Source organism: Salmo salar, chromosome ssa01, assembly GCF_905237065.1.
Source record: "Salmo salar chromosome ssa01, Ssal_v3.1, whole genome shotgun sequence".
In the NCBI taxonomy this organism is placed as follows: domain Eukaryota; kingdom Metazoa; phylum Chordata; class Actinopteri; order Salmoniformes; family Salmonidae; genus Salmo; species Salmo salar.
In genome coordinates, this window is record NC_059442.1 from 57,739,229 (window position 1) to 57,762,681 (window position 23,453).

Consider the following 23,453-nt stretch of genomic DNA (forward strand, 5'->3'; position numbering starts at 1 on the left):
CTACCTTATGCTATTTATAGTATTACATTGTTATTGATTACTGCATTGTTGGGTTTAGAGCTTGAAAGCAAGGCATTTCACTGTACTTTTGCACCTGACATTAAAAACTTGAAACTTAACATGGGAGTTAGATCACTTTCACCACCACTCAAATATTGGAACATCTGTCGCCGTGGCAGCAGATGTATGATAAACCGAAAAACAATACAGTTTCAACTCAAACACTAACTCATCCATGACCTAAACAACAATGTATCGTCATAACTAGGGTTTCAAAATTCTGGGAACTTTCAATAAATTCTAGGTTTTAATTTAACCCCGGTTGGAAGATTCCCGGAATCAGGAGGGAATTAGCAGTAAATTTGGAATCCTCCAACCAGGAAATTTATTGAAAGTTCCCGGAATGTTGCAACCCTAGTCATAACAGCATTCATCTCCCCACTATCTATTTAAAAACAGATTACTCATATGGGTCAGTGTGAGGGTCTGTGTGTGATTCTGAGGCATAGAGACAAAGATAACTAGAGGGAAAAGTCTCTCCTATGCAGATACATTTGACCGATTCCCTATATCCTCTGGTCAACAACCCTTTACACTCCTTTAAAACCCATCCAATCTCTTGCTCTCTCTCCGCCCTAACATCCCTTTCCTGCACTCCGCCAGTCAGAGGAAGAGAGACAGAGGTGAGGTGATAAGAACATAAGAAATGGGCCGCTTCCTCACCGGCCCGGCTGGAGTATGTGTGTGTATGCTCGTGTGTGTGTGTGTGTGTGTGTGTGTGTGTGTGTGTGTGTGTGTGTGTGTGTGTGTGTGTGTGTGTGTGTGTGTGTGTGTGGTGAAGGTGGTGGTGTTTGAGGGGGGGGTCCTAACGGCACCTCCAGCCTGCGGGCCTGAGGGAGGGAGAGAACCACAGCCACAGGCTCATTGTTCCAGGCCCTGCAACCTTTCCATAGGGAACCGGCTGGAGGGTAGGTGGGGGTGGGTCCGTTGGAGGCTCATTTCCGAGGATTGTTAGAGGGCTTTGAAAACTTCAGGAGTTGGGTGGCTGGGGTGTGAGTGCATGTGTGTGTGCGAGTATGTGTATGTGAGAGAGGGGAACAGTGGGAGGGGACTGCTAGCCTGGGGAGGAGGAGGGTGACTTTTGAACATGGGGGTGGGGTATTTCCAAAACGCAACTCTTTAAAAACAAATAGCAGCCCCGGAGAGGTCTCAGATACTTTTGGCAGCTAGGTAGTGTGGATAGATCAGGACCAGGCAGGGAAGCAGACATGACAACTGTGGGGGAACTGATGCTGCTGGTGCTGGGGCTGCTGGTGACAGCTCATTGTGAGGTCAGGGCCAGAGATCCAGAGGTGGAGGAAGAGGACCCAGACCTGCCTCTGGAGAGAGAAGGCTTGGATACCCAGGAGATGGGGGTAGGAGTCCATCCTGAACCTGGGGGGATTGACATTCCCCACCTCAGGACAGGACCCCGTGGCCACGAACCTGATGTGCCTGGATCTGCCCACCACCCTCTGGGGCATGGGCCACATGGACAACCACATCAGGTTGGTCCTGGACTAAACCCCCTGGGTCTGCTGCCCGAGAAGAGTGCTCTCCCACCAGGAGAGGGAGGGAGCTACCCAGCCCGCACTGGGTAAGTGTTTATTCACAGTAGCTAGCCACCTCTCAGCTGACAGACAGCCCATGCAGACACGTATTTATAGGAGAAGGAAAACACAGGAACAACCACCTGTGGATTGACAAACACACACAAGCACTTCGCAGCATGCACATCAAACAGAAAATGAAATGTTTGGTCTACCAGCATGTGTGTAATAACAGCTACCACCATAGCTGTGGGAAGCAGGGGTGCTGAGGGTGCTGCAGCAACACCTGAAAAAAATGAATTAAAAAATTTATGTTTTTCTTCATAAAAGTAGGCAACAACAACAAAAAATCCCAGCACCCCTAAACATCTTCCCGGCGGCTATGGCTACCACCCAGGTTAAGAACGTGGAGCAGCTCACATATACAGTTGAAGTCTGAAGTTTACATACACCTTAGCCAAATACATTTAAACTCACTTTTTCACAATTCCTGACATTTAGTCCTAGTAAAAATTCCCTGTCCTAGCTCAGTTAGGATCACCACTTTATTTTCAGAATGTGAAATGTCAGAATAATAGTAGAGAGAATTATTTACTTCAGCTTTTGTTTCTTTCATCACATTCCCAGTGGGTCAGAAGTTTACATACACTCAATTAGTATTTGGTAGCATTGCCTTTAAATTGTTTAACTTGGGTCAAACATTTTGGATAGCCTTCCACAAGCTTCCCAGAATAAGTTGGGTACATTTTGGCCCATTCCTCCTGACAGAGCTGGTGTAACTGAGTCAGGTTTGTAGGCCTCCTTGCTCGCACACACTTTTTCAGTTCTGCCCACAAATGTTCTATAGGCTTGAGGTCAGGGCTTTGTGATGGCCACTCCAGTACCTTGACTTTGTTGTCCTTAAGCCTTTTTGCCACAACTTTGGAAGTATGCTTGGGGTCATTGTCCATTTGGAAGACCCATTTACAACCAAGCTTTAACTTCCTGACTGACGTCTTGAGATTTTGCTTCAATATATCCACATAATTTTCATACCTCATGATGTCATCTATTTTGTGAAGTACACCAGTCCCTCCTGCAGCAAAGCACCCCCACAACATGATGCTGCCACCCCCGTTCTTCACGGTTGAGATGGTGTTCTTCGGCTTCCAAGCATCCCCCTTTTTCCTCCAAACATAACGATGGTCATTATGGCCAAACAGTTCTATTTTTGTTTCATCAGACCAGAGGGCATTTCTCTAAAAAGTACGATCTTTGTCCCCATGTGCAGTTGCAAACCGTAGTCTGGCTTTTTTATGGCGGTTTTGGAGCAGTGGCTTCTTCCTTGCTGAGCGGCCTTTCAGGTTATGTTGATATAGGACTCGTTTTACTGTGGATATAGATACTTTTGTACTCGTTTCCTCCAGCATCTTCACAAGGTCCTTTGCTGTTGTTCTGGGATTGATTTGCACCAAAGTACGTTCATCTCTAGGAGACAGAACGCGTCTCCATCCTGAGCGGTATGATGGCTGTGTGGTCCCATGGTGTTTACACTTGGGTACTATTGTTTGTACAGATGAACGTGGTACCTTCAGGCATTTGGAAATTGCTCCCAAGGATGAACCAGATTTGTGGAGGTCTACAATTTATTTTCTGAGGTCTTGGCTGATTTATTTTGATTTTCCGATGATGTCAAGCAAAGAGGCACTGTGTTTGAAGGTAGGCCTTGAAATACATCCACAGGTACACCTCCAATTGACTCAAATTATGTCAATTAGCCCATCAGAAGCTTCTAAAGCCATGATATCATTTTCTGGAATTTTCCAAGCTGTTTAAAGGCACAGTCAACTTAATGTATGTAAACGTCTGACCCACTGGAATTGTGATAAAGTGAATTATAAGTGAAATAATCTGTCTGTAAACAATTTTTGGAAAAATGACTCCCAGAGGTGGGACCAAGTCATTGTTTTACAAGTCACAAGTAAGTCTCAAGTCTTAGCACTCAAGTCCCAAGTCAAGTCCCAAGTCAAGACAGGCAAGTCCGAGTCAAGTCTCAAGTCAAGACCGACAGGTCAAGTCACGCACACGCACACGCACACACACTCTCTCTCTCTCTCTCTCTCGCTCTCTCTGTGTGGTTACAGTAGGCTAACGTATGTCAATGGTTTCAGGAACAGCAGTAACATCATCACTGCCTAGCCAGTTGTAGCTCAATCTTGGGTGCAATGATCACGTTCCCTCACTGACTGACTGTGTGGAGGCTCATTGCTTTAACGTTACATTAGCCTACATGCTATACTAGTAAAGTAATAAAATATATAGCTGTCGGCTATATTAGGCACGACTTACCGTTCTTTGTGGAGTTTCAAATGTTGAACAAAGTTGGAAATTGTTGTGCCTCAGTCTGTAATTTTCTTCCCACATGTTTTGCAAGTTGCAATCCGTTTTTTGTTGATATAGTATCGTCTTTATATCCGAAAATAATAATTTTGGGTATCATCTTTCCAAGGGCTCCATCTGAATTCACCCGCCGACATTCCTCTGCACTGCCACGCACAACTTTTTCTCAGCTGGCACAATTTGATTGGCTGCTGTCCGATTCAAACTGTAATCCGTTAAATGAAGAGTTGATGCGCTGCACACTTTTTTTAATAGCATAATGTTTTATATTTGGGCTTGGGGAGGGTATCAAGTCAGGTCGAGTCATAAGGCTCAAGTCCAAGTCAAGTCACAAGTCATTGGTGTTAAAGTCAAAGTCGAGTTGCAAGTCATCATATTTGTGACTCGAGTCTGACTTGAGTCCAAGTCATGTGACTCGAGTCCACACCTCTGGTCAAAACTATAGTTTGTTAACAAGAAATTTGTGGAGTGGTTGAAAAACTACATTTTAATGACTCCAACCTAAGTGTTTGTAAACTTCCGACTCCCATTCTATATGCAGGGCCCCAGAAATATGTATTTTTCATTTATTTTTGGAATTTCCCCCCCTTTTTCTCCTCAATTTCAATCTTGTCTCATTGCTACAATCAGCATGAAGCTTGAGCTGATGGGGTGAACTAAACCAATGTAAAGTGTTTTAGTAAACTTTTACATGTGCCCTCCTCAGCAGAACTGCTGGGGTTTCACTGCCTTGGTTTGACTGGGCTTCTTGTTAATGTGCTCTCTCCAGTCCCACCTCCCCAAAGTGTCAAAAGTAGACACGGTTGTCCTTACCCCAGCCTAACCAATAGCAATTCATCTTAATTGCATAGAAAGCCATAAGAGAGCTATAGGTTTCCTGCAGTTTGAGCTCAGAGCCCAGGCTGCCGGCGCAGCCAGATCTTTGCTCCAGAGCTGTTAGAGGTCAGAGGTTACTGGACATGTCATTATTCTAACCCGGATACGTACATTTCACCCTAAATTGCAGCGCAGCTAGCCTGATCCGCTGATAATGTGCTCCCTGAGGAGCTAGCTCAAACAGTTAGCGATTAGCCCTCCTTAAGAACAGCCATTTAAACGTTTACTTAACGACATCGTTCATAGAAGACCTTCTTTTTCTTATGTGTCACCATCATTACTGTAATGGAGTTCAGGTTTGGGCCGGCCAGCGAGTAGCCTGTGATATCTCTGAGGGCCAGGTTTGATTGGGCCAGGAACCTCTTGTGCTGGAGGAGGCTGGGGGGGTTGGGGGGGGGGGGGGTCAGTGAGAGGTTCACCCTGTGTGTGAATAACTCTTACTCTGCAACAGAAAAAGTGAACTGTCTTTTGCAAACTCTCAACTCAACCAAGGTTCATGGTTCGACTGGATATGTGAGAGGTATGCATACAGTCCTTCCTCTTCATTGTATTTTTTTTTTATCAATGTGCTTCGGCCTTGACGTCTGTAAACACATTGGTTGTTAACAATAATAAAACAAAATCGAAACATTTCACTGACTGAACACCTCTGACATATGAAGAGCACTGACTGTGCAAAGGAAAAAGTAAACTGTCGATAAACTTGCAGTCCAACAAAGACGTATCAATAGACGAACAGAGTGGATATGTGAGAGGTATTCAGCCACTCAAGGATGACCAAAACGGAAGGCTGTAAGGCTGAAACGTCTCTTCTTCTTCTAAACCGTTATTTAAAAAAACATTTTTTACAAACTTCTATTTGTTCGCCAAGAGTGTCCGAATACCTTTAGCATATGAATAACACTGATTTAAAGGTCAGATATCTCCATTTATTTTAGTGCTGAATGCTTTTCAGTTGAGTGTTATTGGCATGTTTTCATCCCCAGTAACAACAGCTCCTGTTGTTTTGGTGAGTATACTGCATGGGTGAGTGCTCAGGGTCTAGGTGATGTGTGTGTGTGTGCGTGTGTGTGTTTGCATGGGCGCGTATGCATGTGTTAGAACCCAGGTGGTGGGTGAGGAATGTGGATATACGAGGGGCGTTGGGATGGATGGTTCACGGCTGACGTGAGGCATTGGGTCTTTGGTACGCATGGGGAGCTCTGAAAGGCCACAGACAGCGAGGGCGTGAACTGCAGACCTGTGTGGACTACTGCAATCTAGCTAGCAAACAGAACAGAACTATGCAGAAGCAAAGAGGAGCAGACCCAGACAACAGGCTAAACAACTCATTACAAGAACCCATGAAAACAGGAAGTATGAGGGAGGGGTAGTTTACTGCTTAAGCTGTTTTCATGAATTCTGCTCAAATATGTAAATGCAACACAGATCATTCTGGTGTGGGATGGATGTTACATCTGTAACGTCAGCGCTAATGGCATAGCTCCGTAGGCATTATTAACAGCCTTTTAACGACAATTATACTTTTCGCAAATGTCTTTCATCAAGCACTCATTAAAATCAACATAATAGTAAGAAAAGCTAAAATAAGGAAATCAAGACATGAAAGTGCAGCCCATGTCTAAAGCCTGGCCCTCCTGCTGGGGTCCATCGTGGGGCTCGGAGGCTGTACTGATGACTGTCCTGATTACATGTACCAGCTCCAGCTTCAAGAGCGGAAACATCCGCTCCCTTCCCATCCCTCAGTAGCCCTTCCCGGACCACTCGGAAAAAGGTAATTCCCGACCCATCACCAATGCAGCCGGAATGGCTGTGTGTCTGGAATGGATGTGTGGAAAAGACAGTTCTGCTTGTTGCTGCTATGGTCTCACATCTCACTAAAACATGTCCTAAAGGAATCAGCTTTGATTCCCGGTGTGCTTGGCCTCGCCGCTCAGCCACTGGCCTCGGCACAAAGGCCTTTTGTGTACAGTCGGGTTTCAGAGTCCATGTCGACCCACTGGCTAACAGGACCCCCATACACATCTGGTTATTTTCTCTTTTCGTTTCTGAATTAACATCATCTGCAGCAGTCAGGGTTCTCTGCAGAATTTACACACTTTGAACACTCTCCGACACAATGTGGCTTTTCTTGAAAGCAATTTTTTTGTAATAATAATGGACACTAGTGCAGCATAAAGGGGAGAGTGTTATCCAGGCCAGCTGTACTGTATAAGAAACAAGCAAAGAGGAGTGCTGGCTTTGAAACCCAGCCAAAATAACATTGTAGATCTTCTGTTAATATTAGTTCTTCATTTATCTTGCGAAAGGAGTATCTGGTCTGGTGTTGTTGGTACTATAAAACATATATGATTTAGTTATATGACATGACTCTTCAACCTTCTACAAAGACTTCAGAGCCTCTTAGCTTAGCTTAGTTAGCCCTTTTTGGAAACCTCAGCTTCTCCAACCCAGAGGCCTAATCAACCACCCAGAACGCCACGATTAGACTATGGGAGAGGACAGTGTCGCTGTGTGAACACAGTCTTAGTATCATATCCCCATAATAGAGAAACTCACTACCAAAGCTGTATGACAGAGCTGTGTGAAGGTTTGCCCAATGGATTTGCAGTGTGTGTGTGTGTTTGTGTGTGTGTGTATATGTCTGTGGGTATGCTGTGTGGTGGAGTGTCTCAGGATGGAGTAGGTTAGCGCTGCGTGAGAGCGTCAGATGCTTCCTTCCTGGTCGGAGCCAAAGAGGGGTGATGTTCTGGGAGCTGTAGGCCTACAGGAGGTATGACCACAGCTATTGTGCTCTCCCAGGGATGGCCCTTCATGATTTCACAGCAGACAAGGAGGAAGCGACACCGGGCAGCTCTGACTCAGACCTGCCAAGCTAGTAGCACGGTGGTGGGGTTGAGCATGGAAGGGACAGATTTTGGACATTGACAAATTGAAATTCACATTGACAAATTTGAATTTCCAATGACAAAGTTCAACTTTGCAAGCAGTCTTTGCAACCCTAATTCCTAGAATGTGAAAGCACATTGCCACTGCTGGTGGCTGGTAAGAATCTAGTATCCGCCTTCTTCTCAGCCAGAAAGTGAGTGCACCTTTACCTTGTGAGGGCAGAAAGAGCAGACCTCAATGTTCTCACATTGTAAAAGTTTAATATTATTGTTCTATTGTGAAATATTGAAGACGAGATCAAGCGCAGAACACTGTTTGTGACACACTAGAGGCCAAAACAAACTTAAAGTATCAGTGACCCTCTAGTCAATTCACCAGGCATTCCACTCTCTGAGTTTCCATTCACTCCTGTTGAACGAGGATATGTTCAACAGGACTATGTTCAAAATGTCCTTTGTTTTTGTATGGGAAGGGACACATTCTCTCCTTGTATTTGCTTTCTTATTTGCTTTCTAATGGCGATCGTCATGTACTGAAAACTTGTTAGACGAGCTTGTTTGTTGTGGCACTGTTTAGTCTGTGTAAGGGTGAACACCGTGGTAGAGCTGGAGGCTGTTAGAGGGTTCAGGAGACCTTGTTCTCTCAGTTTATGAAATATAAACTTAGTGTTGGGTTGTGACACCCCTCCTCCCCACTCTTTAACCAGTAGGAGTTCCCCTCCTAACGGGAGTTGTAGCTTACTGGGCCAAGAGAAATACAGTCTTGGATCAGAGTGAGAGAAAAGGTGAAACATCTTGTAAAAGTCAACTGTCTCGTTTCTACACATTCTCTGTCTCTGCAGTGTAAAGTAAGTCTCAAAACGAACCGCAGCGGTATATGTGTCTGTACAGTGCATGAAGGACTTCGGAAACACTCCAATGTCAGGGCCACAACGATGCAGCCACTTGCTTGTTGCCTTGGAAACAGATGAAGTATTTTGGTTTAATCCTCTCCACTCCTCTGCAGCTGCACCCCTGGACCGTCAAGGCTCTTTGTTTGGTCTGGCCTGGACACAGAAGTGGTGGATTAGAGAGCCAATGACACAGTCATGTTGAGAATTGTCCAATACAAGGTCCTGTGAGTCCCACGGCTTGATTCATGACTGACAAACTGGGGGGGGGGTAATAATAAAGATTGTCCTGTTCGGAAAACACTCCAACTCAAACACGCAGAGTTAATTAACCCTTGACCGGTGTCCCCACAAATTCAGCCTCCATACAATGCTACAGACCACAGTGGAAGGGAGTGGTTTGGCAAAACATAGCAGCCACTTTGCCTCGCCTCACAGGTTCAGCGAGGTAAGCCAGAAAAAAACACCAAACACCAGATCTGACATGTCACACTCTACCACATGTCAGTTTGAGGGGCCCCAGGCCGACCTGCTCGCCTGGTGTTTAGTCAACTCTGTCCCTGGTTGATGGGACAGAGGGGCGTGAGGTTTGTCTCAAACAGACTGGTCGAGACAGGGCCACCCAGGAGCAGTGAAATTCATCCCCTCTGCACCTGTCTCACCTGGAGTCAGGGGCGAGATGACCCCTGCAGTGTTGTAGGCTGACCCCTGGCTATCCTATACCTTCTCTAATGGGTTGTTTGGACAGTCTGGGTCTGAAGCAGGTTTGTGCTGGTAAGGGAGGGTCAGAAGGGGAGAGCCGCTGTAGCAAAGGAAGGTCATGGGGGCCAAATGGAATAAGAAGGCATAATTCACCAGAAATGGAGATAAATGAATACCTGTGGAATTCATTGAAATTAAATCTGCTGGTAAATAAAAGTAAATACAATTTCCCTGATTAGATATATGCAGACAGCAGTGTGAAGGTCCTGACAAGAAAGCCAGCCCATAGATGATGTCTTGGCCCAGTCAGTAGTTGCTACGTGCTGAGAAGGCTGAGTGGGAAGCGGGGGATCATTCTTTCAGCACTACCCTCGAGAGGAGCCAGGCGGGTGGCTCACCATGCCAGGCCTGGGCACTGAAGCTGGCAGTACAAGACCCATTATATAGTAATGAAGGGTAGATAGGGGTCAGGAGGGAGACTGTAAAATATAAAAAGCAATTGTAAAATAGAAAAGGGTTAAAAACGTCATAAGAAATGTAGGCCACCGAAACAATACATTCTTCAAGAGTCCAACAACACCCAAATAAGGTTGCAACAACACCCAAATAACGTTGCAACGACACCCAAATAAGGTTGGGTGAAAAGGCAGATGCTGCTGAATGGATTTTATTTTTGGCCCTGTTAAAAATAAATCAAAATGACTGTTAGATTATGGGAAGTCCAGTGGTCAGTGCCGGATGCTATGTTTGTAGCCCTGACCTGTAGAAACAGGAAGGAAAACCACAGAATTGCAAACAAGCAAACTGTGAGACGGCAGCAGTAGCAGGGAGAGAGCGCTGTAAGCCCAGGGGGAAGACCTTCACCCCAGAAACCTATAATAGTATAGAATAAAACTTTATTGTCTATCCAGGATGGAAGTTTTTCTTTGGCATCACCTTACATTAAACGAATGACACACACATACATTCTCACATCATACATATAAAACAGTCAGTTCAGCATACTGCATACACTAAAAACAGGACATTGATACATTCGCACACAACTGACAGCTGCCCCAACTGCACTGTTAAAATAGATAGATAAGTACACATACCAATACAATTGACATTGCATTTAGTAGTCCAACACCTTCGTCTTGGCCACGGGCATGCTAAAGCACCGGCCAGAGGGAAGCCTTTTGAACTGAGGGTGTAGGTGAGAGGAGGTCGCCAACGATGCCAAGAGTGTGCAAAGCTGTCATCAAGGCAGCTTTGAAGAATCTGTGGGTGGCTACTTTGAAGAATCTCAAGTATAAAATATATTTTGATTTGTTTAACACCTTTTTGGTTACTACACTTTTTTGGTTACATATGTGTTATTTCATAGTTTTGATGTTTTCACTATTATTCTACAATGTATAAAATAGTAAAAAATAAAGAACAACCCTTGAATGAGTAGGTGTGTCCAAACTTTTGACTGGTACTGTACCAGAATCATGGTAATCTGTCCAAACTCGCGTGGTAGATAGAATGGCCTGAATTGATATAATGACCATCTCATAGTCTCTGGTGAACACTTTGTAGTTAATACTTGGGTCACACAGTGTAATGTGATTGAACAATCACATTACACTGTGTGGCCCAAGTATTAACTACAAAGATACACAGCCTCCAGCTATTGATTTATGTGATGTTGTTTTGTCTCGATCTGCTCTAATTACAGTGTATCCATCAATGTTCACATCAATATTGTCCTGCTTGAGCCACGTTTCTGTAAAGCAGATTGCTTGCTTCTCCTAAAATCGTCCTCCAATTTAGGCTTGGCCGCTAACTCATCCCGTTTATTATTTAGCGACCGCACGTTTGACACGGTGATCACTGGGAGCGGGTGACGGCTTCCCCGCCTCCGTAGTGTGTTCCTGACACCACCGCTTGAGTCTCGCTTCTTCTTAGTTTCCGTTTTTGACTTTGTAGAACAACAATCAGGAAAGGCAATGGTGTTTTCGAGGGTGTGAGGTTTTATCTTGGAAAGAGAGCAGATTCTCACGGGTGTAGGTGATGGTGGTCGTTTTACTCACTGACTCCATACAATCTCCGTTTAGTGATTGTAACGTTTTTTTTAATATATTACAGCAATCAGGATGAACAGGGTCACACATGCCATGTACAATCCACTTTCAAACTTGCGACGCACTTGGATTTAGACTAAACAAAACAAAATTGAGCGATATAACTATAAACAAACGAACAGGGTCTGGCAGCAGCGCCGTGCCCCTAGAGGATGTAATATCTCTCCATAGATTATATCAACGGTCTCCCAGTTTCCGGTCTCATTACACACAGAGATTGCACAGTATCAAAGGAATGGCGCTGTGTGTGTGTGTCTCTCTCTTTCAGGAACTGGTGTGCATTTGTGCACCGCCGCATTGTCACCACGGCTGTCTCCTGTGGCACAGAGGAATACACCATCAAGTCTCAGAGCCCCTGTCCCAACGGCACGCCTGACTGCCAGCTTGTCATGTGAGTTCATCCCACTGTGCATTCAAACGTCAACTCAAACCACATACTAACAGTACAATGCATTATATTACAGATTGCATGATGCACACTCAGATTCTCCAATCTCCCACACACATCTTGTTTATTTTTGTATGTTTTATTTCAACTTTATTTCGTCGAGGAGTACTGAGAGCAAGGCCTCTTTTACAGATGAGCCCTGAATGACCTAAATGACAGAAAATACACATCAAAATATAAATACAAAATGCAAAACACGGTCATAACAAACACACACATTCATCAGTAATTAAGGTCCTCAATCAGCTTTCTGAATTGCCCCAGAGGCACCAGAACATCACATTTAAGAACATTTTGAAACTTGTTCCACATATAAGGTACAAGAAAATGGAAAGCTAATTTACCTACACAGGGGCGAAAATCTGATATCAACTTTGGAGGGGACAATTACATGAAATTTTCTCAAGAGCAATTCCTGAGGGGGACACCAAAAGTAGTGCTGTAACACATAGCCTACATTGTAATATGGTAAATGTATATTGAGGAACCAAAGAAATAAGGTGTTTGCCGTACTCCTAACTACCGGTACCCAAAACTACACAACTAATCACAACAGCAATACCATTGCTTTTTAACAAATCTTAGTTCAGTCATGGCATTTTCCAATTATGTTCCTATTTTACAAGTAAAAAAAATTGAGAACCTTTCATAATGTTGCCAAACAAAGACTCAACAAACTTACCTGAGACTCCCTGTCTCTGCCAGTCTGTCCCTGCATATCTGTCCCCAACTCTGCTGTCTGTGTGCCATCTGTTGCCTGCTCTGCCTAATGACATCATTGTGAAACATTTCCATTAGAATTTCATTTCTTTCTTATGAACATTTTATCAACTAGTCTTTGAGATATTTGGCTACTAGGGTTCTTACTATGCGTTTTGGTGTATTGAAAAATACTCTGATGTCCGTCTTTTATTTTTCTGCCATTTTTCTACCTGGCTGGCTACACACACACACACACAGTGTTTAGGTTATTTACAGTAGGAGATGGGCTTCTATCATCTTAAATCATTCTATTTGGGCTTCGATCTAAAAGGTAGCTAGCAAATGTGAAACGGATTAAAATGACAAGAGTTGACAGCTGTATGAGTTCACCATTTACACAACATATGCTGCAACCTTTTGTAATTTTAATAGTTTGTTTCATATTGTCTGGCTTCCAACAATAGCTGAATTTGCAAAGCTAGCGAGCACCAATTCAGTTTCAATGGTGTTTGCTATAATCTTTGCTACCCGGGTTAAATAAAGGTGAAATAAAATAAATAAATAAAAGTTCCCTTGCGACAATTTAGCTTTTGCAACGAGACCATTAAATATATTTAAGACAATGGTAGAAGAGAGTGTAGTTCTGTTCAGTTTGGACTTCAGTTTATTGCTAACCTTATCACAGGGACTTTGAAGCACTAATTTACATTATCTGCATGCTGATCTTGGAATACATTGACGATAGCAAAGATTCCATCTTTGACGAGGCCACATAAATGGAATAGGTCCTAGCTAGCTTAATAGTTCATATTTGCGCGCTAGCTCTGCATATTCAGCTAGTGTGTGTGTGCGCGATTGACTGGATGAACCTCACGGCAGTTACGTGCAAACTAAGGAACTGGCAGTGGATCAAACCATTCTGAGGCAAAGGGCGGGGGGTCGCAATCTTTTGAAACTTTAAAACGCACTATTAAGTGTCTATAATCAGCACAATTGCTTTCATTGCGTATTATTAATATTATTTAAATGACATAGTTATGTTTCAGTGATATATTGGGGGGGACAAATCATATTTTTCCCAGGATGGGGGGGTCGTGTCCCCCCCGTCCCCCCCGGGATTTCCGCCCCTGTACCTACAGTGCATTCGGAAAGTATTCAGACCCCTTCCCTTTTTCCACATTTTGTTACGTTACAGCCTTATTCTAAAATTGATTAAATAATGTATTTTCCCCATCAATCTACAAACAATACCCCATAATGTCAAAGCGAAAACAGGTTTTTATAAATTTTTGCAAATTTATAAAAAATAAAAACAGAAATACCATTATTTACATAAGTATTCAGACTCAAAATTGAGCTCAGGTGCATCCTGCTCCATTTGTATTTGTAAAAACATTGTTCTTGATAGTATCACTGATATTTAATAAGCTTACGTATCGGCCTAATGGCCTTCGTCAGAGCTTTTGTGAATTTTCGGAAAACAGCACCTCTATGTAGACCTAGCCCCACCCACATCCGTTCCACGTATGGAAAGGGGTTGGAGGGAAAGGAAAAATAAATAAGTGCTACCAAACATAACAATATGCATTTCACAAATATTACAAAAGTGTATAGACAAGACGTACCGAACACGTCAATAAAATCACAACGAGGACATAGCAAGTTTTCATTAATCATTGGGTACATCATACGAAAAAACAAAGTAATCTTAAATAGGAACATATTTTAAATTCACAACATAACATACATAGGCATTTCATCATTAAGTCCTTTAGGAAATAATGTCTGGAGGGTGAAAATCCAAAAACATTCTCTTTTGCTCAGAGTATTATTAATATCACTTCCCCTGTCTGATATCTTGACTTTCTCTATACCACAAAATCTAAAAGGTAGAAATGTCATGCTTTTGGTCATTAAAATGTACTGCGACTGGATAATCCCTGTCGTTTCTCCTGATTGAACTTTTATGTTCACTAATTCTCTGTTTGAGAGAGCGGGAGGTTTTTTCATTCATCCTGTTTCAACTGTTGCCATGCACCTGTAACAAGATTGCTCAGATGTGCGAGTGCCTTTTGAATCTTATTTGTAAAAACATTACAATACATTCACAGAAAGCACATTAAGTGTGTGCCCTCAGGCCACTACTTTACTACCACTGTATCTACAACACAAAATCCATGTGTGTGTGTGTGTGTGTGTGTGTGTGTGTGTGTGTGTGTGTGTGTGTCTTCACAGTCCCCGCTTTTCCATAAGGTGCATTTTTATGTTTTTAAAATCTGATTTTACTGCATGCATCAGTTATTTGATGTGGAATAGAGCTCCATGTAGTCATGGCTCTATGTAGTACTGTGAACTTCCCATAGTCTGTTCTGGACTTGGGGACTGTGACGAGACCTTTGGTGGCATGTCTTGCCAGTAGTTCAAATAGACAGCTCAGTGCATTCAACATTGGACACCTCTAACATGTTGTGATGAAGTCAATCTCTCCTCCACTTTGAGCCAGGAGAGATTGACATGCATATTATTAATGTTAGCTCTCTGTGTACATCCAAGGGCCAGCTATAATGCCATGTTCTGAGCCAATTGCATATTTCCAAAGTCCCTCTTTGTGGCACCTGACCACACGACTGAACAGTAGTCCAGGTGCGACAAAACTAGAGCCAGTAGGACCTGCCCTGTTGATAGTGCTGTTAAAAAGGCAGAGCAGCGCTTTGTTACGGACAGACTTTTCCCCATTTTAGCTACTGTTGTATAAATAATGTGTTTTGACCATGACAGCTTACAATCCAGGGTTACTCCAAGCAGTTTAGTCTCCTCAACTTGTTCAATGTCCACATTCTTTATTACAAGATTTAGCTGAGGTTTAGGGTTTAGTGAATGATTTGTCCCAAATACAATGCTTTTAGTTTTAGAAATATGTAGGACTAACGTATTCCTTGCCACCCATTCTGAAACTAACTGCAGCTCTTTGTTAAGTGTTGCAGTTATTTCAGTTGCTTTAGTAGCTAAAGTGTATAGTGTTGAATCAACCGCATACATAGACACACTGGCTTTACTTAATGCCAGTGGCATGTTGTAAAGATTGAACAAGTAAAGGGCCTAGACAGCATGCCTGGGAAATTCCTGATTCTACCTGGATTTTGTTGGAGAGGCTTCCATTAAAGAACACCTTCTGTGTCCTGTTAGACAGGAAACTCTTTATTACATTTACATTTTAGTCATTTAGCAGACGCTCTTATCCAGAGCGACTTACAGTAGTCAATACATACATTTCATTTCATGCATTTTGTTTTTGTACTGGCCCCCCGTGGGAATCGAACCCACAACCCTGGCGTTGCACACACCATGCTGGCGTTGCAAACACCATGCTCTACCAACTGAGCCACAGGGAAGACCATGCGGAAGACACATTTCAGTTGAAGGTATTCAGTTGTACAACTGACTAGGTATCCCCTTTCCAGCATTGGGGAACATCCGGCGCCTCGTTGTGCATGTTGCATCTATTTCTATGGGCACAAGCACTGTTCATGACACAAACTGTTCACACCCCTCTTGTTGGTGGAGAGAATTTTTCAGGGTTAAAGCTTATTTCCTGCAACTCTGCACATTTTGTCATGGGGTGAAAAGAACATTTTGCAGTTTTAAAGCTCATTTTCTTGCAATTGATTGACAGGGGATTGAACTCTAACTCTAACTTTATCCACAATAGGGGGTGAAAAGCCATAACACATACGTTTTTTCAGCAGAGGACTATGATCGATAATATCAAAAGCCGCATTGAAGTCTAACAAAACAGCCCCACAGTATTTTTAGTGTCAGTCCTTTGTGTAAGTGCTTATTGAATGTACTTCCCTTTAAGCTTGCTGAAAGGGTGTTTTCAATTTGTTTACTGTGAAATAGCATTGTATCTGGTCAAACACAATTTTTCCCAAAAGTTTACTAAGGGTTGGTAACAGGCTGATTGGTTGGCTATTTGAACCAGTAAAGGGGGCTTTACTATTCTTGGGAAGCGGAATGACTTTTGCTTCCCTCTAGACCTGAGGGCACACACTTTCTAGAAGGTTTAAATTGAAGATATGGCCTCCCGAGTCCCTACGGTGAAACATGGTGGTGGTAGCATCATGCTGTGGGGATGTTTTTCAGCGGCAGGGACTGGGAGACTAGTCAGGATCGAGGGAAAGATGAACTGAGCAAAGTACAGAGAGATCCTTGATGAAAACCTGAGCACTCAGGACCTTAGACTGGGGCGAAGGTTCACTTTCCAACAAGACAATGACCCTAAGCACACAGCCAAGACAATGCAGGAGTGGCTTCGGGACAAGTCTCTGAATGTCCTTGAGTGGCCCAGCCAGAGCCCGGACTTGAACCCGATCGAAAATCTCCGGAGAGACCTGAAAATAGCTATGCAGCAATGCTCCCCATCCAACCTGCTAGAGCTTGAGAGGATCTGCAGAGAAGAATGGGAGAAACTCCCCAAATACAGGTGTGCCAAGCTTGTAGCAGCATACCCAAGAGGACTTGAGGCTGTAATCGCTGCCAAAGGTGCTTCAACAAAGTACTGAGTAAAGGGTCTAAATACTTATGTAAATGTAATATTTAATTGTCAAAAATATTTGAAATGTGGAAAAATGTAACACATTTTTGTCATTATGGGGGCGTTGATTATCTGTTGTATAAAAATGGATAATCAACGAGGGCTATGGAAAATAATGAAGGACATCATCTTCCATAGGCCTATTTATTTGGCAAGACAGCTGTGCATGGCTGCATCTCACTGTCGAAGACTATATGATATGTTTTGGTTATTTGGCTCTCCATTCGCTTTTTGTTTACTGCGTTTGTTTACTGTTAATGTAACTAGACTAAATATAGATTGTAATGACTTTATTGACCTGATATTTTGTGTACTTGGTACCACTGTTTTGTTCCGTTCACATTCACAGTTGTGTCGGTATTCAAAGCCAAACTGCTATTCAGTACTTTTGTTTGCATGCATGAATAACTAGGCTACTAATTTCAGCATTTAGTTTGCATTATTTTGTTAAGACAGCTGTGTGTACGGCTGCATTTACATAGGCTGTGTGTAATAGGTGAATTACCCTATCTATCTTGTAGCCTATATTCATTACCAAAACGGCCTTGTTGTAGGGCGCTGTCCATTGTGCTGATACAGCGCAGCGTAGATTGGTGAGAAATCTGTAGCCTACCTGTCACTTCAAAAGCACTCAATGGTCTCAGTGTCTCACCATTTGAACTTTATGTTTATTGTGATATAGCGTAATTATATGATCAGACCTAAATATAATTCCAATGCAAGAATCTCCAAAGATTGTGCCCCCTTGACGGTTTCAACTGACCCTTAGTCACTTTATCCTGTCGCTGGGTCTACTCCTGCGAGTACTGCCCATCACCGGCAGGTAAAATCATATCAAACGCTGTGTGTGGTGCACCTTGGAAGCAACCACTTACTAGGGAGAATAGGGGGGCTTACTCTTTGCCTGGTCCAGTGAGTGTGCCCACTCCGCAAAATACCGCTGACAGATTTTTTAAAATTAAATCTAAGGGGGCACTTGCCCTTGTGCCCCCTATGGGCATGAAGCCTCTGACTAACTAACACATATCATATGAAAACCCTATTACTACCACTGACATTACTACTGCCGCAAGTACCATTACCACCACTCCTATTATTTCACAACCATAAATACTTCAAGACTAGCACGCACACCACATTTACTTCAGTAAATGGTATTTTTCTAGTTTTATTTTGTTATTTTATTAGGATCCCTGTTAGCTGTTGCTATTGCAGCAGCTACTCTTCCTGGGGTCCACACAAAGCATAAAATATGACACAATACAGAATATTAATAGAAAGAACAGCTTAAGGACAGAGGTATGTACATGTAAAATAAGAATAAGGTCCTGTACTGACATAAAGCTATAGAAAAAAAACAGAGACCTATACTCTTGGCCTAGATTCAGTAGCATCTTCACACATACAGTACATACAGGTAACTGACAAAATAAAGGAAACGCCAACATAAAGTATCCTAATAGGGCGTTTTTATTTTTCCTAAAGAAATTCCATTATTTAGTGTTTTGTTGATGGTGTTGGAAAACGCTGTCTCAGGCGCCACTCAAGAATCTCCAATAAGAGTTCAATTGGATTAAATTGGGTATTGATCATATTCCGACCTCAATTAGAAAAGGGGACCGTCTTAAACAGCTTAACCAAAGGGACAGTTTTTGGATTTACAAACTACAGGCCACTAAATACCCTGGTTTAAATAAAGATATGGATTTCTCACTTTTCCTGTTGGGTGGAGAGAGGTTCCTTTGCTGTCATCTAGTGGACATATTGCTCTATTACCCTCAGGTATGTTTAGACGGCTGTGGGCCATGTTTGCTGTGATCTAGTGTGCTATAAAATAGATGGCTCTCCTATTCTTACCATTTTGCCTAGTCATATTCAAGGTTGACAAACTTTTCTAGGGGTTATGATGCTTCTAGCCTTGATTTGCATTTTGATAACGTTTCACTTTTTAATGTGTAAAGTATTGCTTACTAGGTGTTGTCCAATTAATTCTATAAAATCAGGGTTGAATTGTAAAACGCTGTTCAAAAGAGGACATTGTATTATCATACATTTGTACTCCCTGATGAAAGCCATGCAGCGAAAAACAGTTATTATTCATCTTTGTTTCCATTTGACATGCCATATAAATAAAGGCATTTTAATTCATTATATGAAGAGTGCCTTGGTCCTCTTTTCTTTTTGAAGTGTTCAATTGGATTGAGATCTAGTGACTGAGATGGTGATGGCATATGGTTTACATCACTTTCATGCTCGTGACCCCTCGTGCCCTGTGGGTATTGTCATCCTATGGGGGCATAGCTATGGTAGCCAAAATAATGGCCTGCGCAGCATTTTTATACATGACCCTAAGCATGATGGGATGTTAATTGCTTAATTAACTTAGGAACCACACCTGTGTGGAAGCACCTGCTTTCAATATACTTTGTAGCCCTCATTTACTTAAGCTTTTCCATTATTTTGGCAGTTACCTATGTATCAGTTTAGGAGAGAGGCGTTGTGCTGTTAGTTGTTTTATTTGTTGATTGTTTTTAAAGCACGTTTTGCTGTTTGCTTGAGTAATTTGATGAGATGGGAGTTCCATGTAAACATGGCTCTGTATAATACTGTGCATTTCCTTAAATTTATTTTGGATTTGGGGACTATGAAGAGACCTCTGGTGTCATGTATGGTGGGGTTAAGTATGTCTGTCCGAGCTGTATGGTATTTAATTATACGGACAATTTGGGATCTTTAACACAGTCATTTTTCTCATAAAAACAAGTGATGCAGTACATTTTTCCTCTACTTTGAGCCAAGAGAGACTGGCATGCATCTTGTTGATATTGACCTTCTGTTTACAGTGAAGCGCAAGATGTGCTGCTCTGTTGTGGACCAGCTGCAGCTTTCCGAGCTCCTCCTTTACATTTTTTTATTTCATCTTTATTTAACCAGGTAGGCAAGTTGTAACAGAGTTACACATGGAGTAAAACAAACATACAGTCAATAATACAGTAGAAAAATGAGTCTATATACAATGTGAGCAAATGAGGTGAGATAAGGGAGGTAAAGGCAATAAATAGGCCATGGTGGCGAAGTAAATACAATATAGCAATTAAAACAATGGAATGGTAGATTTGACAGTAGATGAGTGTGCAAAATAGAAATACTGGGGTGCAAAGGAGCTAAATAAAAACAGTAGGGGAAGAGGTAGTTGTTTGAGCTATTTATAGATGGGCTATGTACAGGTGCTGTGAAATGCTCTGACAACTGGTGCTTAAAGCTAGTGAGGGAGATATGAGTCTCCAGCTTCAGAGATTTTTGTAGTTCGTTCCAGTCATTGGCAGCAGAGAACTGGAAGGAGAGGCTGCCAAAGGAGGAATTGGCTTTGGGGGTGACAAGTGAGATATACCTGCTGGAACGCGTGCTACGAGTGGGTGCAGCTATGGTGACCAGCGAGCAGAGATAAGGCGGGACTTTACCTAGCAGCGTCTTGTAGACGACCTGGAGCCAGTGGGTTTGGCGACGAGTATGAAGCAGCTCCTGACCATATAACTGGGCCATAGATGTGGTAGAACCAGAGCCTGCAGGACTTGTTTGCTTGAACGTGTTGTAAAAAAACACACCATCACATAGAGACCCTTCATCTTCACAACAATAGAATCAAAATGCCTTGACCGTGATCATTTACAGTGTACGGTAACACCAAGAAGTTTATTTTCCTCTACTTGCTCAATAGCCACATCATTCATGACCAGATTCAGCTGAGGTCTAGTAGTTAGGGAATGGTTTGTACCAATACAATGCTTTTAGTCAGAATATGAATTATGCCGTCACATTCGGGGGGGGTGTCAATTATTTTCTAGGGACCTCCAATGGCACACACTTAATAGTAAAGACGCCATGTAATTATAGTTTTTTTTAAAGGGGGAGGCATGAACACAATCAGTCATGATGTTTTCATCTTACTGTCAAACAAATCACTTCAAAAATTAGGCTACCTGCGCCTGTCTGTCCACTCCAAAAATAATTCCAGCATCCAAACTGTGCACGGCGCCATTTGATGAATGGAAAAAGAGATCTGTTACAAAGCACCAAAAAGTGTAATGACATTCATTGACTGTCGTTGGGTCTACACTCTTGTAGCCTGAATGAACTGATGTTTCTTGCTTACAAATAAAAGTAGGGACACCTGAAAAGGGGCTGAGATATGGGACTTTCCCGGGATGACAAGTGCAGCCCAATAACTGTGCAGCCACATGGAATATATTTTTTAAACCATGACACAAATGTGGGGGTGTACGTTTAATTTGGAATAAGCTTTTATTTAAAAATGTACCACTGTAGCAGTACAAATGTAATTTTAAACAAATAGGAGAATGATTATATTTGCATTGTTTAGATACCTCCCCAAAGTTTAACTTTGTTGCATTTAGTGGGACTCATGTCTCATTTAGCTTTTAGTTTTTGATATATTCAGGACTAGTTTATTACTAGGTACCCATTCTAAGACTGACTGCAACTCTTTGTTTAGGGTTGCAGGGATTTCACTAAGTGTGGGTACTGACATGTATGAATACAATTTTAAATGTTATGGGACACATATTTAGCAGATGTTATAGTATAGTGTTGAATCATCTGTGAACATAGGCTTTGTTTAAGGCTTGTGGGAGATCATTAATGAAAACAGTAAAGGGCCAAGCCAGCTCCCATGTGGAATACCACAAGTTTTACATTAGAGAAGCTCCCATTAAAGTAAACCCCCTGTGTTCTATCAGATACATACTCTAGCTTTCTATCCATAATATGGCAGATGTAAAGTTTTTCAATAAAAAATGAGCAATGATATCAAAAGCAGCGCTGAAGTCTAACAATACAACTCCCACAATCTTCTTTCAGATAATCAACAGTCATTTGTGTCAGTGCAGTACATGTTGAGTACCCTTCCCTAGAAGGGTGCTGAAAGTCAGTTGTTACATTTTTTACAGAGAAATAGCATTGTATCTGGTTAAACTAAATTTGTTCGATAAGTTTACTGAGAACTGGCAGCAAGCTGATTGGTCGGATATTAGAGCAAGTAAAGGGAGCTTTACCATTGTTGGGTAGTGGAATCACTTAAGCTTCTCTCCAGGTTTGTGGACAAATACTTTTCAAAAGACTCATATTAAAGATATGGCAAATAGGAGTTGTAATGTAATCAGGTGTAATCCAATGACTTTGGTTTGTGCGTTTTTGTGTGTGTTTAGGTACAAGCTCTCTACCCGGCCAGTCTACAGATTAGACCAGAAGATCTTCACCGCCCTGTTGTGGAGGTGCTGCACAGGACATGGAGGGGAGAACTGCGAGGAAACGGGTACTGATACAGAGCTACACACAACTGATACACACATGGTATAAAAGGTAACCTTATGGTGCAATATGCCTCCACAGGCCTACTCTAAGTTTTCTCCTGTATTACTTGCAGAGTTTAGCTCTTGTTATCTCAAGTAGATTTCCTGTGTGTGAAATGGCCCTTAACTCAGCGAGAGGAACCAGCTGGGAAATTAATGTGTTTACGAAAACTGTGGAACCAATAAAAGTAACATCCTCTCCCTGTGCTCCTGCTCTCTTCCTCTATCCCTCGCTCTCCCTTCCCCAGTAGCTGATGGCCATATATCTGACTCTGCAGACCCCACAATGGCAGGACGACCACATCCAGGAGACACGGAGCCTCACCACACAGGTAGAGGTCTGCTCATCGAGGGAGGGAGGAGGGGGGGGGACTGGGTAAGCTGCCCTCAATCAAATGCCCCGTGACGCCCTCTCTGACTCAAACTGAATAAACTGAGGAAACGCCAGTGGCCCAGGAGAGCGAGTGTTTGGGTAAATGCTATAGCAGGCTGTGGGATGTTCGTCACTTCCCGGGGGAGGGAGGAAAGGGGTTGTGAACCGTTCTCAGGACATCAAGCAAGGCCTTAAAAGGGGGTGTGACCCCATCCCAGCCTGCCCTAAGCCCTCCAACTACGGCACTGGTGTAGCTAGGAGCCCAAACACACGGAGTCACCAGTACACAAGCACATTTGCAGGCATGAGAGAAAGAAAGACAGAAAGAAACGGTCAGAAGCCTGAGACACTAGGGACCTAAAAGCTTCCCTGTGGCTCAGTTTGTAGAGCATGGTGTGCGCAACGCCAGGGTTGTGGGTTCGATTCCCACGGGGGGTCAGTACAAAAAAAAAAATGCATGAAATGTATGTATTCACTACTGTAAGTCGCTCTGGATAAGAGCGTCTGCTAAATGACAAAAAATGTCAAATGT

The 23,453-nt window shown here is 42.7% G+C and overlaps 1 protein-coding gene across 1 annotated transcript in view; it reads left to right on the top strand.

Moving 5' to 3' along the window:
• Window positions 1-1,180: 1,180 nt before the first annotated feature.
• Window positions 1,181-23,453, top strand: part of LOC106606107 (multimerin-2-like) — a 38,667-nt gene continuing 16,394 nt past the window's right edge. Inside the window, 4 exon segments of the mRNA XM_014202230.2 lie at window positions 1,181-1,636; window positions 11,704-11,826; window positions 22,405-22,511; window positions 22,797-22,880. Coding sequence (XP_014057705.2) covers window positions 1,269-1,636; window positions 11,704-11,826; window positions 22,405-22,511; window positions 22,797-22,880 — 682 coding nt within the window. The 5' untranslated portion in view covers window positions 1,181-1,268.